The 15,969-nt window shown below is 32.3% G+C and overlaps 1 protein-coding gene across 1 annotated transcript; it reads left to right on the forward strand.

Annotated features, from left to right (window-relative positions):
* Positions 1-726: 726 nt before the first annotated feature.
* On the forward strand, positions 727-15,253 carry LOC142637148 (putative leucine-rich repeat receptor-like serine/threonine-protein kinase At2g19230). Its single transcript, XM_075811427.1, has 13 exons — positions 727-871; positions 8,640-9,165; positions 9,616-10,103; positions 10,900-11,032; positions 11,472-11,543; positions 11,857-11,928; positions 12,016-12,096; positions 12,365-12,522; positions 13,103-13,308; positions 13,433-13,559; positions 14,078-14,140; positions 14,249-14,438; positions 14,821-15,253. The coding sequence occupies exons 1-13, from the start codon at positions 748-750 to the stop codon at positions 15,251-15,253; spliced, it is 2,673 nt and encodes an 890-aa protein (XP_075667542.1). The 5' UTR covers positions 727-747.
* Positions 15,254-15,969: the final 716 nt, after the last annotated feature.

Raw genomic sequence — 15,969 nt, forward strand, 5'->3', positions numbered from 1 at the left:
AGTTAAATTTGTTAGTTTGAAAATTACAAGATTTAATTTGTTATGTCATTAAATTAATGCAAATAAGTAATCAGTGTTACTGGTGTCATTTGGATAAATGGTAAGGTTTTCTGCTATGAGTTTCTGTTAATTTCATTGGTAAGATTTTTTATTTTCAAATAAGGGATCTTACTTTCAATTCCTTCTACATTAAAAAAAATATAATAATAATAATAATAATAATAATAATAAAATAAAAATAAAAATAGAAGAATAAAAGACTGCCACTAATTTCTTGATCCCTACTCTCAGTGAAAATAAAAATAAAAACTCTTAACCTAATGGTAAGGAAAAATAATCATGAAATGATTCATAAGTTTCAATTCCTCTTGCCCCCACCTACAATAACAAGAATCAATTAATCGAAATTTTTTTTTAATAATGGACAAAGTTTTTTCTCCAGACACATATTACGTAGCTGTTTATAAGACCGTTCACGTACACAATTCACTAAATCATATGACTAAAAGTATGCTAAGATATTCTTTTGAGTCACCACGTGATGAGTTGGAAGAAAAACTCAATGCTTTAACAGTAGTTTTAACTTATAACAAAGAATGAGTCAAGTTTTGGCAATATACGAGAGTAAGTAATTTGCTAGTTCTATATATATATATATATATAGCACTCGCTGCCTTGAAGTATCACTCATTCTGGTGCATATAACATATATACTAGCATAACAAAAAGTTGCTGCGAAAGACCAAAATGCATGGCGCATCAAATCTAAAAGCACGGCTCCTCTTTGTTTTAGCCATAACTTTTCTTGGCAACTCAATACTAGCTGCAGGAAATAATCAGAACGCTGGAAGAAAACTTGATGAAATTCCCGGTAAGTACTTCTTCGAATTTTGGTCAACTAACATTTATATCTTCGTCTTCTTCTTCGGTTCTTCCCAATCTTTCTTTGGCGTGCTTGCCAAGTTGTTAAGCATATATGCATGCTTTTTCTTGGACTCTTTAGTCTCTTACAATGAAGCCAGCAATTCATGGGGACTATTTGTTATAGAAAAGTTTGCAGTGCTTTTATACTTAATACAACCTTCTTTTTCCTCGAGCTTTGTTCTCCTTAGAAGCTGTATTCCTATGATACAAATTACTCCACTTCTTAGACAAGCTTATAAACTTTCCTTTTTATGTATAATATATATTTTACGCGGAGGGGGTGTTTGTTATTCATCTCATCTCGTAAAATATAAATATAGGCAATCAAAATGAAGTATTGTTTATTATATTCCCCTATGATGTAAAAAAAAAAAAGGCATTTTTTTTCTCCTAGATTTCTCATCAAAACATGCACGCTATGTATAGAATGTGACCTTAGTCAATGAGTTTTGATTTTTTTTTTTTTTTCTGACTAAGAAATTCATTCTTAGACATTTACAACATTCACATTAGTGATTGTATAATAGAAAAAAATTATAAATTTCACACATTTTTCTTCCAAAAACAACCAACAACATTTAAAACACTGTAAATTTATATTTTTGCTATAGTAATCATGTAAATATAAATGATTACAGTAGCTTTATATCCTAACATTTTATTAATTTCCCATTATCTCATCTTCTCTCTCTTCCTCTCTTCTTTTCACTACTCTCAAATAAACCCAGCCACCACCACTACAAATCACAACTCACATTATCCTATCACAAAACCCGATTGACCCACCAACCGGAAAACCCAAATCAAACTCAACGGTAGCTCAAACCCATCAACCCAAACACAAAATCAAATCTAATTAGCAACACAAAAGAAGAAGAAGAAGAACAACAACAACCCGAATCAAACCCAATAGAGATCTAAAATTAAAAACTTCACTGCCCATCCACCACTAAAACCCAACACTGCAACCTAAAGAAGAAATAGAGAGAGAGAGAGAGCTGAGAGGAGAAGCTTTGAGAAGAGAGAGAGAGTTTTGATATGGGTAGGAGAAGAAGAAGAAACGACAAAGAATGAGAGAGAGGTAAGAGGAGAAGGATTTTAATCGGAAAGACAGAAAAAGTGTTTCGATTAGGGTAGGAAATATAATAAAAAAAGAATAAGAGATTATTATTTAAAAAAGAAAATAGACTGTATAATAGATAAATTAATGTTGGTGTTTTTGTAAAATAGTAGTGCAGAATGAAAAAAGTAGATTCTTATGTTAAAATTGATAGAAAATTTTAGACAAACTGATATAAATGCTTTTAGAAGGAAACAAGGTCTCACACGTCAATTAATAGACAACGGCTACTTACAACTACACAAATAATGTTGGGCCAAGAAGTTTTTTGTGTGTAGTATATTTTTCTTATCTTCCCTTAAAAGTTATCATTACTTTTAAGTGGAGTTTGTAATATACCTTTGTGTTAGATCTTATTGAAATTTGATTGTTGAGTGAAATCTAAAACTGGCTATAAACAAACTTTCTTTTATTTCTTAATTTCAAATTGGAAAAAAAAAAATTCCTCTTCAGCTTGATTTTATTGCCTTGATTTTTAGAGTTAAGAAATAAACCATGTAGTTTATTTATACATATATCCAAGTAATCTCGAGTTGACTTGAAAGTCTGAACTCTCAACCATAAATGACTTAACTTTTCTTTTTCTTTTTTTAAATTCAAGTAGGAGAAAGTAACTGTGTTTGCCAATATTACCAATAAATTTGGACCTGAGTATTAATTTAATGGTTAAAATTTTTAACTGGTTTATGATTAAATTTTTTTATTACGGGCAAAATTTGGATCCAAACGTATTTAGGGCCTTAGGTTTCAATCCACACTAGAAAAATAATGTGTATTCTTGTCATATATAATGTCCATGTTCACTTAATCATACATGCATCTTATGTGCTTTTTTAACAGTTTTATACATAGCATATGAGAGAGATATCATCTTTTTAGTGTAAGTGGAAATATAAGACTCTTTCTACCAAAAAAAATAAAAAGGAAATATAAGACTCCAAACAAGTTTAGAGTCAAATTTTGTCCATCTTTTAGTGTCTTTTGTTTTTAAGTCTAAAAATTAAATTTGATAAGTAAAAGTCTTTATTTACATTCTCCAATCAAACACTATCATGTCATTTTTGTTTTTAAATAAAAAATAGTGACTAAGACAATCGAAATACCTTTAAAAGCCAATATAATCTTCTTTGTTTTAAAGACAAAAAAATTGTCCCCATCTAAAAATTTCCCCACCAAAGAGAATAGTTACACATTCCACTGGGATACCTATTGGACCCAAGCAAATGGCCCAATGCCCAATTTATTGTGAAAATTGGGGATCTATTCATTTCACTTTAAAAGTTTAAGGACAAATTATAACTAATCCACTTTTGATTTGATCGAAATTTAAAGTGTCTTCCTCTGGTTTGAAATTTAACATTTTACCCTCTTGAGATATGACTAAAATTTCATGGGTGATGGACGTAAGTCCATCACATTAAGTAGGAGCAGCTACTTCAGGGGATCTTGTCTAGCTGCTTTAGCATTTCATCATTCGCCTATATATTTGAGCCTTCGCGCCCATTGTAATGCATTGAAAATATTAGAGAAACATCGAGAGCAAAAGAGAAATATGTGTATATCAATTTCAAAAATGATATTTTGTGGTGGATGACCACTAGACAATAAACAATTTAGATATAATATCTTCCTCATATTTTATTCTCTTGCCTATATATATTTCCTTTATTTTACAACAAATGTGTTTTTCTTTCTTTCTTTTGCTGAATATAAAAGTCATTAACAGACTTGTACAAAAACAAAACCTCATACATCAATCAATAGACAAGGCTGCTTGCAGCCACATAAATAACATTGGATAATTAATTAGGTCCTGTTAACGGATGGCCTTAGAGAATTTGTTAATAGACTACTTTAGGGAAGTTTTAATATGATTTTCATGAGAAATATAAAAAGCTTGCAAAAATCAAAATAATCAATTTCTATTTTTCTTTTCCCCATCAAAAGTTTCTAAATATATTTTCTAAACTAATGCTTTTAGGGCATTCGTTAACTTGTACGATTAATATAGGAAGTTGATGAGGAAATCTAAAACTAATGATAACAAACTTCTATTTATTTCCTAATTGAAAATTGAAAATTTTTTCTTTCTTAAACATGATTTTATTGTCTTTAATAAGTCTTAGAAAATGTTTAAGGAATTATAAGTTTTACTATATAAATGATAAAAATTATAAATTGATGTAATGATAAATGTGATTGGTAGATTTCAACCACCTCATAATTTGTTTTTTTATATAGCAATCTTTGCTTCTCTCTCCAAAGTGATTTTAGGTGGACAATAGTCCACTACGGTAAAATAAAAAAAAATTTAAAAAAATTAGGCGAAAATGCACTTTTGGTCCCTACATTTTGAGCCGATTCTCAATTTGGTCCCTAAATTGATTTCACTCCTAAGTCAGTCCCTAATTTCAGAAAATCGTTTTTATTTTGGTCTCTGCCGTCAACCCAGAACAGAAAAATCTGAGGTGACAGACAGAATGCATTGTGTGCACAATAAATGCTGACGTGGCTAATAAAATAATAATAAAATATTTTATTTGGCATTTTTTAAATTTCATGTCAGCATTTTAATTTTTTTTTTTAAAAGCCACATCAGAACATTTAAAAAAAAATTAAAGAAAAACTTTAAATCTAATTAATTTAAAATTTTAATTAAAATTTTCTTTTCTTAATATTCATCATGTTCTTCAACTTGTTCTTCGACTTCTTCACCAACCAAACCCAACAACCAAGAACTAAAACCCATCACAAGAACACAAACCTAGCAACTAAGAACTCAAACTCATATCAGAAGAACACAAACGAAAACAAGAAGAAAAAAATTAAATTAAATACTAACAGAAAATTTTCTTCATGTTCTTGCTAAAACCAAGAAGCAACCAAACCTATCTCTAGCAAACCCCAAATCCAAATCCAGCAACCAAACCTAATCTCCATCAAATCCAAAAAAACAAAAAATAAATCCAAGAAACAAAACCATAAATAAACCCAAAAAACAAACCCATAAACACAGTAACTAACCCAATCTCTAGTAAACCCATATACCCAGAAAAAAAAATTTAGTTTTCTGATGTGGCTTTTAAAAAAAATTAAAATGCCAAATAAAATATTTTATTAGCCACGTCAACATTTACTGTGCACACAGTGCGTTTCGTCTACCACCTCAGATTTTTCTGTTACTAGGTTGATGGCAGGGACCAAAATAAAAATGATTTTCTGAAATTAGGGACTGACTTAGGAGTGAAATCAATTTAAGAACCAAATCGAAAATCGACCCAAAATGTAGGGACCAAAAGTTCATTTTTACCAAAAATTTAACATGGTTACATATTTTAAAAATTTAACTATTGGATTACAAGTTTTTTATTAACACACATATCAAATTTTATATCAATCTAATGTTATTTATTGTATAATCCAAAACTTATATTGGTGAAAATACACTTTTTGTCCCTATATTTTGGGTCAATTCTCATTTTGGTCTCTAAATTGATTTTGCGCCTATTTTAGTCCCTACAATCAAAAAATCTCTTTTAATTTTGGTCCCTACCATTAACCCATTAATAAAAAAGTTCTACGTGACAAATAGAGTGTCCTATTTATATAGGCTAACATAGTTAATAAAATATTTTAATTGACATTTTTTAAATAACACATCAGCATCTTTTTTGAAAATCATGTCAGAAAATTTATTAATTAAAAAAAATTAAAATTTTTTTTTGTTACTTTTCATTAATAAGAACATTAATGAGTTGTTCTACCAAAATCAAACCCAACATCCAATAACTCCGACCCGAATCCCAAGAACACAAATTAAAAAAAAAAAAAAAAAAAAGGAAGGAAAGATTAAATTAAATACAAACAGGAAGAATGAAAAACAATGTACTCAATCCAATCATCAAACCCAAATCGACCCAAATTCATCACAATCACCCAGCAGCATCAACCCAACCCAATCACCCAAACTCATCAAATTTCAGAGAAATCATTCAGAGAAAACCCAAATTCAACACAAACCAACTGCCCAGCACCATCAGATCCACTACAAACCTCAAAAAAAAAAAAAAAAAAAAAACCCAATCCAATCAACCCAAGCCTAAATCATCAACGAACCCAACTGACCAAAGAGAGACCAGACACAAAAAAACCAATCGACCCACACCAACAACAAACCCACCACAACTAGTGAATCCAAACCAATCCACAACCACCACCACTTGGGGTTCACAACACCACAACCGCCAACCACCGATCCCTTTTTCACAACACCCACCAGCAAGACTCTAAAATTTTCTCATTGTTTTCTCCGCATCAAGACCCTATGGCCTCCATGATAAAAACCTCGAAGATCAGCCCCTTCATCTACTCACCGTTGGTTGAGAGAGAAGCCACTACCACGATGCATGGTCAGATCGGGTGTAAGGTTTTGAGGGGAGATGAGATTTTGAGATTAGAGAAAGTTTGAGTTAGTCAGCGGTGCATGGTGGAGAAGAAGGCCGAGCTTGTGAGCTCCGGCCATGGAGCTACAGTGGAGAGAGAATTTGAGATCAGAGAGAGATTCCATCCATAGAGGGTGAAGAGAGAGCTGAGAGAGAGAATTAGAAATAGATAAAGTGTAGAGATTTTAAAAAAATATATATATATTTGATGACTGATGAGGAAAAAGTAAAAGAAAAAGAATAAAAAAGATAATGATTTTTGTTTTTTTAAGAAATAATTTTAATTAAATTAGATTTAAGGATTTTTTAAAACTTTAATTTCGTTTTTTAATAAATTTTTTGGCGTGGCTTTTAAAAAAAATTAAAATGATGATGTGTCACTTAAAAAATGCCAACTAAAATATTCTATCATTATTTTATTAGTCACGATAGTGTTTATTGTGCAAATAGGACATTTCGTCGGTCACATAGCACTTTTTTGTTAGTGGGTTAACGACAGAGACCAAAATATAAACAATTTTTTGATTTTAAGATCTGAAGTAGGCGCAAAATCAATTTAGAGGTCAAATTGAGAATTGTTCCAAAATGTATGGATCAAAAGTCTATTTTCGCCATTTATTTTTTTGTGCATAATTTTATACTACAAAAATGTGCAATTTAAACAATTGATTGATGATCTAGCTATTGATCTTTAAATTTTTTGAAAATCTTGCAAGTATAAAGTATATAAGAAGAAAATGTAATTCAGTGATAGATTTGACAAAATTCACATTTAATAAAAAGATAGTAAGAAAAGTTGTAGCCTTAAATTACAAGTTACAATCAAGTTTGTAACCAAACTTTATCCTTTAGAAAGTTGTACTGGCCCGTAAATATTTGAATTCTATTTACTTGTGTCTTTTTATTAGTAAACACTACAAATTTGATATTAAAAAAAAAAAAAAAAAAAGAGGTTAATTCCCCCTCCGAAAAAAAAAGGTTAACATCTGAAACTACAGTGGAGAGAGAAAATTTGAGATCAGAGAGAGATTCCATCCATAGTGGGTGAAGAGAGAGAGAGAGAGAGAGAGAGAGAGAGAATTAGAAATAGATAAACCGTAGAGATTTAAAAAAAAAAAACAAATTGATGACTGATTAGGAAAAAGTAAAAGAAAAAGAATTAAAAAGATAATGATTTTTGTTTTTTTAAGAAATAATTTTAATTAAATTAGATTTTAGGTTTTCTTAAAAATTTTAATTTCTTTTTTTAATAAATTTTTTGACATGGCTTTTAAAAAAAATTAAAATGCTGATGTGTCATTTAAAAAATGCCAACTAAAATATTATATCATTATTTTATTAGTCACGTTAGCGTTTATTGTGCAATTAGGACACTCCATTTGTCATGTAGCACTTTTCTGTTAGTGGGTTAACGACAGAAACTAAAATATAAACTATTTTTCAATTTCAAGAACTGAAATAGGCACAAAATCAATTTAGCGGCCAAAATGAGAATTGTCCCAAAATGTAGAGATCAAAAGTCTATTTTCGCCACTTATTTTTTTATGCATAATTGTATAGTACAAAAATGTGCAATTTAAACAATTGATTGATGATCTAGCTATTGATCTTTAAACCTTTTGAAAATTTTGCAAGCATAAAGTATATAAGAAGAAAATGTAATTCAATGGTAGATTTGACAAAATTCAAATTCAATAAAAAGATAGTGAGAAAAATTATAGCCTTAAATTACAAGTTACAACCAAGTTTATAACCAAACCTTATCCTCTAGAAAGTTGTACTTCCCCGTTAATAATTGAATTCTATTTACTTGTGTCTTTTAATTAGTAAACACTACAAATTTGATATATATAAAAAAAAAGGTTAACATCTGAAACTTTTAAATAAAACAAAAACCAACGGTTTAGCCTCCACATACTGTTTTGTAATAGCATGGGAATTCACAAGGTTACAAAAAGGTAGGTGTTAAATCAACAAGGACTCAACTATATATGGAGCTTAAGCTGTTTGATAGCTTATGTCTGAAGAATTTTGGTGCCTGTTTTGTTGTTGGAAAATAAGGGGTGTTCTGAAACTCATATTGGAACCTTATTTGAGGAGACCATGTTGATTGCTTATGTCTAGTTTCCTCTCTTTTTTTGCAAAATTTCAAGGTTTCATTAGCATTGACTGTGGTGGTGATGAAGATTACATTGACAAGGACACGGGAATTCCTTACAAGTCAGATAAAGAATTGATAGATAATGGAATAGTTAATACGATACCCTATGATTCATCTGGAAATCTTAAACGGTATCTAAAGAAATTGAGAAGTTTTCCTCAAGGAAAAAGGAATTGTTACATCCTGAGACCGGAACAAGGCAAAAACAATAATTATATGATCAGGGCAACATTCTTTTATGGGAATTACGATGGCAAAGACGAGACCCCTGTATTTGACCTATATCTTGGGGTTAATGTATGGCTAACAGTGGATGAAGCAGATGCATTTTATGATGTTATTCATGTTCCCTTGACGGATTTCATAGAAGTGTGTCTAGCAAACACTGGAAATGGGGTACCCTACATTTCGGCATTGGAAATACGGCATTTGGACAATTTCATTTATCAAACTAATGGCAGGGCACTTGCAAACATAAGGAGATATGACATCGGCAGTACAACTGAATCAAAATTCAGGTGAATCAGTTAGACCATTCTGAGCTAAAAATTAATTTGTACCAAGTCCAGGATCTCATAGTTGCATCATGTTCATTTTTCTTTTCTTTGTACAACAGTATTTCTTTCTCACACTTAATATTAATCTTCAATGACATGGCTATAACTTATTCCATTGCATATGGAGAATACTATGGCCTGCCTTTCATTTTATGACAACTCTGACCTCAATCAGGATCATCATCTTTACGGTTATATGTTCTAAAACCTTAATATGGTTGGAAAATGAGCTCATCATCCAGTTGTATCTTATAATTTTTTTCCCATGGCAACAGTATTTCTAATTTTCAAGTTACCTTTTTCATGTGCATCAATTATAAAAGCACTCAAATACCTGTTAGTATATTAATGTCAGTTTGTTCCAGTATCATCTTGTTGCAACACAATCTGAAAAATAATTCTCCCATTTAGGTATCCAGTTGATGTCTATGATCGCTCCTGGGGACTTTTTCAATATGATGATAATTGGATTCCAATCACCACAGACTCAACCATATATTCCCAGAGCACAGATAATGCTTATAACGTACCAGATGTAGTGTTGAGGACTGCTGTCAAAACACAGAACGCTAGCATTCCCTTGAACTTTTACTGGAATCCACCAGATTCTCTTTCAAAATGTTACGTTTACTTTCACTTTGCTGAGATTGAGAAGCTTGAAGCTGGTCAGCAGAGGAAATTGAAAATTAATTTGAATGGCGAGCACTACCTGACAGAGTCTATTAAACTTGATTATCTAAACCCACGAACCATAGTCCAAAATGATCCACCAATTAGTGGAGAGCAGCTTCACTTTTCAATTTATGCAGCTGAGGGGACTAAGCTTCCTCCAATCCTCAATGCTGTTGAGACTGCCGTGTTAAAAGAGCTGCCAAATAAACCAACTGCAACAGATGATGGTATGCTTTCTCCTCTTTTCTATCTTCCTTGTAAGGATTATGCTCAGTTTGTGGCTCCCTTATATGAATTTGAGACACTTCCAACTGCTGAACAATAAGACTTCTAGATAGCTGATGGTCTCATTTCAATACTTAAACAAGAGGGAGCCTTTTATAAATGGAACATGCTAGCTTTAAAAGCGATGATAATTTCTAAGATTAGGAAGGTTTGATATAGACTTGTGTTCCATTAAGAAGAGTTCGCAAGATGAGCCTTTGTTTGTTGCCAAATTAGAAATGAGCCTTTTAAGTGTAGTAGTTTAAGTTGACAAGTTTTTGTTCTGCAAATTTGTTCAGAGCCACCACACTTTATATGTAAATAGTTATATATCTATCATTGTCAATGTAGTCTTTGTAACTCCCATATCTTTTTTAATCTATCCATGCCAAAATGGAATATGGCCATACATGTTCATTAATTAACTGCAAAAGAAATCTTCAAGTTATTTCAATTTTTTGATGAAATGACACGATATCATGAGTTGCATTGTTATTGTTCATCATGGAATTTGCAATTGTAGGTAGTTTGCTTTGAACATCATACATGCTACATTCAGGAAATTCATCATCAGAAAGGCATATTTGTTCAACTGCTGCATATTTACTCAACAAAAAAAAAAAAGGCTGCTAATTTTGGATCTGACTATCACATTTCATATTTCTGTTTCATTTTGTATTTTGAATTCACCCACCTCTCTCTCCGACTTTCTTTATGAATGATCATCTATGAATTTTTTCCCCAATTAAAAAAAAATAGTTGAAGCTATCATGGAAATCAAGGAACGGTACAAAGTGACTAAAAACTGGCAAGGCGATCCATGTGTCCCAAGTGAATTCTCGTGGGATGGTTTGAACTGCAGTGACAAAAATCCTCCAAGGATCATCTCACTGTAAGTGCACTTCCAAAACATCAACACTTGTGTTGTGGTTGTTAGAAGAATTGGTTAAACAATTAAATTTACCATATCCTTATAGTGGTTTGCTCTGGAATTTCAATCAAAATATCATCTAATGGGAAAAGATTCTCATTAACTTGGAGGCATCACATAAAATGGATCCTCATTGTACTTAAGATGAATGTGATGCTTCATTATAGGAAATGGTACAATGGAACATGCTCCTTTCATATGTAATCAAAAAGGAGGAAAAAAAAAAGTTCTGTCATGCTTTCTAATATTTAACTGAATGAATGAATTTTGACATTCAAACACATACTGCCTCCCCTGGTTGGTGGGTGTCAACTAATTGCATGAGAATAATTTTGTTTAAATAGAAAATTATTTTTCAAATCTTGGCGACAGCTTTTCCTTCTTTCATAATGACAAACAGGAACCTGAGCTCAAGCAATTTGACAGGCGTGATTGCAGCTTCATTCTCCAATTTGAAAGTATTGCAGTCCTTGTGAGTCTTAATTTTATTTGTGATTGATATGTGGCATTCAGTTACTATAAAATAATGCTAGCTTGACATTGGCTGGTCCAGCAACACCATCTGCCAGCTTGAGATTACCAATTGGCTCATGGATGAGGGATCCTTAATTGCCGATGGTGTTAAAGCTTGAAGAGTGTATTCTTGGGATTTGATCCCAGGAATATTCACTTGGAAAGTGATTTATTTGCAAATGTTGAATATCAAGCCATCAAAAATTAAAACAAGTATTTAGCATAACAATTATGGATATGTTTAGTTAAATCCTTCCTAATTCCTTTTTCAGGGATTTGTCATACAATGACTTAACTGGGTCACTGCCAGAATTTTTGGCACAATTGCAGAATTTGAACACCCTGTAAGTTGTTGTTCTTTGATCTTAGTATTGTAAACGTTAATTTTGGGAAAGGAAATTGAAGTGATCTACCTAACACTATCTTTGCAGTAATTTAAGAGGGAACAAGCTCACAGGTTCTGTTCCTGAGGTTCTTCAGAGAATGTCTAGGGATGGGAAATTGGTCTTGAGGTTAGCTTATTTTCCTTCCTCCAATATTTCATTTTCTTAAAAATTCCAGTTTCATTTTGTCATTTTCTTTTGATTTTTATATTTTCTCTTTTACATGTAGCTTCTGTACATGCTAAATACTAAAAAAAGTATATGTTCACTTGTTCACTGATTTGTAATACAATTTCTTTTATATTTCCAATGTTAATTTGTATTTCATGATGACAACACCATCCATGTTTGATAATATACTTACAATGGCATATTTCCCTGATGCACTTTATGCAAGTTTTGGCAAAAATCCAGATCTTTGTCTGTCAGATCCATGCAACAGAAAGAAGAAAAAGGTGTTCATTATTCCAGTTATTGCATCATCAATAGCAGCAGTCCTGGTCCTTCTATTCATCTTTAGTGCTCTGGCTATCTATAGAATGAAAAGACATGGAGGTAGTTCTTTATTTTCTACTTTTGTAATTGTCATCACAATTCGCTGAGGTGAGGTTGTTTACAAGAGATGTAGTACCCAATCCTAGCTAGTCCTATTTTTCCTGTGGTACACCCAAGCCATAATGAAAATTATGAAAATAAATTATAGAATCAAAGAAAATATAGAAAACACTAATTAATTTTCACCAGAGGCCGTTGTGACCAAGCACACGATCATGAAAGCATATTATGCAATTGATTGACAATCAAATGCATCCAGGGACACTTTAACATGTGAACGAGTGGTAAATGCACTCATTCTCCGCAATAATAAGTACATACTTGAGATGACCTAGCCCTTTTCCTTGTGTCCTTACAAGGTGGATTTGGTTACACATTCCCGAGAGTTTATTTGCACCCTGAGTCTAGGATAGGTGGACTTCGGATTTAATCCTAGTAACGATTCTGTTTAAGATGACCTAGATTTGAGGACACAAACATGAGAGAATTAGAACATAAACTGTACATATTCCCACACAACCCACAATATTTTTTAATATAACTCTACATGTTACAATTATAAAAATAGCCCTTCCTGTAGGTACGGTTACCAAATCCAGTATCAAATCACAGAATCAAAAGTATAGCTACTCTGAGGTTGTGAGCATAACTAACAACTTCAAAACCATCATTGGGGAAGGAGGATTTGGAAAAGTGTACCTAGGAAAACTGAAAGATGAAACTCAAGTTGCTGTTAAGCTCCTCTCTACTTCATCATACCAAGGCTATAAGGAATTTCAAGCAGAGGTTAGGTGCTGCTAGTCTTTTCAATTAGTTTGAAAATTTTATTTTAAATTGAAGCTGTGATGACACAAGGCATGCAGCTAAAAGATTTTCATTCAACTAATTTGTAGAACTGTTTGAAATATAGGCACAACTCTTGATGATAGTTCATCATAGAAACTTGGTTTCTCTTGTTGGATACTGTGATGAGGGAAAAGAGAAGGCACTCATATATGAGTACATGGCTAATGGCAATCTGCACCAACATTTATCAGGTATTTACCATTTTTCTTCAAAGGAGCTTCATTCTTTGACTCACTATAAGTAACCTTTATCAAATCAAAAACATGATTAAGTATGGGGCAAGCCCGCTTACAAAGTGCAACTCATACCAAATGCATAGGTAGTCCCCTTTTGCTTGCTCTTAGCATGAAACTCTAACTAAGTCTTGCGCCTTAGTGAAGCCAATATGGTGCTATCTAAATATAGTAGAATGTGGGGAGGCAGAAAAAAGATTTAAAAAAAAAAAGGGTGAAAAGCCTGAGAACTATCCAGAGACAGTTACTCTTTTCATGATACACCTATTTGAAACATCAGACCAAATTAAAACAGACCAAAAAGGGGAAGGGTGAGGTGCCAACTAGCCAATCTAAGCTTTATATAACTGAAGTGCTGTTGCTGTTTCCTATAATTGGGTTTAGGAATGTGTATGTCTTATGAATGATTGCCAAACCAGAGCTATTTTCAATAACAATTCAGCTGAAAGAGAAAAATTGATATGTTTTGACTGCAGTTACAAACACAAATGTCTTGACATGGAACGAGAGACTTCACATTGCAGTGGATGCAGCACATGGTTTGCAAATTAATCAATTACATGATTTTTAATCATCAATATTTTTATAATTGATTTTTTTTTTTTTCTTGAATAAAAGTTTACAATGGTTTTCTGATGGAGCTGTAGGGTTGGAGTATCTACATAATGGATGCAAGCCACCTATAATCCATAGAGATTTGAAACCCTCCAACATTTTATTAAATGAACACATGCAAGCCAAGATAGCTGATTTTGGGCTGTCTAGAGCCTTTGCAACTGAAAGTGACTCTCATGTGTCAACTCGCCCAGCTGGCACATTGGGATACCTTGATCCTGAGTAAGCATTTAGACCTACTAATGGAATTTGCAACAAACTAAGCTTTTTATCTAAAATTTTACTACTTAAAATTGTTCTGCCCGTAAGGATCACCACATTGAATTCCAAGTTCTCACCGCATCCAAAATTTGTAAAATTTACAACTTCCCTTAATTGCACAGAATTTGTCAAATTTTTTTTTTTTTTTTTTTTCAAGTACATCTTATCAATATTTGGATGAACATATCACTTTCTTAACTAGTGGGAGTTGTCCAAAGCATCCGGATTCCAACTGCTATTAATGATTGAGTGCAAATAGGATATAATGGTAGAAATAACCAGCAGAATTAAATCAAGCTATGGATTTCTTGTATTTATCTAATCACTTGTGTTTTATTTACAGATTTCAAGCAACTGGAAACTTCAATAAGAAAAGTGATGTCTATAGCTTTGGGATTATTTTGTTTGAGCTATTCACTGGCCGCCCTGCAATACTTAGAGGCCCTGTGAGAAACAATCACATACTTGACTGGGTTAATCCTTTGATTGAAAGGGGTGATGTTCAAAACATTGTTGATCCAAGATTAGAAGGGGAATTCAACACTAATTCTGCTTGGAAAGCTATAGAGATAGCCATGTCATGTATACCATCATTAGCTATCCAAAGGCCAGACATGAATCATGTGTTGGCAGAATTGAAGGAATGTTTGGCACTAGAGATGGCTTGGGGAAGAACTCAAAGGATGGAAACTGAGGGGAATAAAACAACTATGAGAATTCCTTCCAAAATGACCCATTTGGAGTATGAATCAGATATAGTTCCCCATGCTAGGTAGTAATTAAACAAAAGAAGAGTGGTTAATTGTGTCTTCAATAATATATAACGAGTTTGTATCACATTAGGATTTTATGTTTTTTTTTTTTTTTTTTTTTTTGTCGATAATTTGATTGTTGGGGGAGGATTTGAACTCTGGGTATCTTCATTAGACACGGTAGAAAGTGTCAATTAAATTATGAAACTCTTGGCATTTTTATGAACATTCATATCTTTCTTTCTTTTTCTTTTTTTTTCATGTTTGTGTTTTATAATGTATGGATATATAACTTTCTAATGGACAAGTAAATTATAATTATGCATAATTTGTATTTTGAATGTGGTTAACATTTTTTCCCTTTTTAAGAAACATTAATTTAATGATAAATGAGTACCTTGGAATAGGTATAGAAAATGCACCAATCTGGTTCAAACAATAGATGCAGAAGATCAAGTACTGAACCCAACTCAGTTGCAGGAAACTAGCAGCTGCTAATTAAGGTTGTAGGGGTTAGAAAGAGAAAAGCCAAAAGGAGTGCTTGGGCTTATGATGCTAAGGACCTTCAGAGAGTTATCAAGTTTTATGGTGTAGCTAGCAGCAAAGCAAGTTCAACAAATGGGGCTGTACAGGAGGCTTTGATGGAGGCAGTCACCAAAGCTAGAAACTACGGATTCCAACGGATTCTTTTTTTGACCAACAACAACAATCTAGTCCAAATCATCAACAACAAAAAGAAA

This window comes from Castanea sativa, chromosome 5 (assembly GCF_040712315.1).
Source record: "Castanea sativa cultivar Marrone di Chiusa Pesio chromosome 5, ASM4071231v1".
Classification (NCBI taxonomy): Eukaryota; Viridiplantae; Streptophyta; class Magnoliopsida; order Fagales; family Fagaceae; genus Castanea; species Castanea sativa.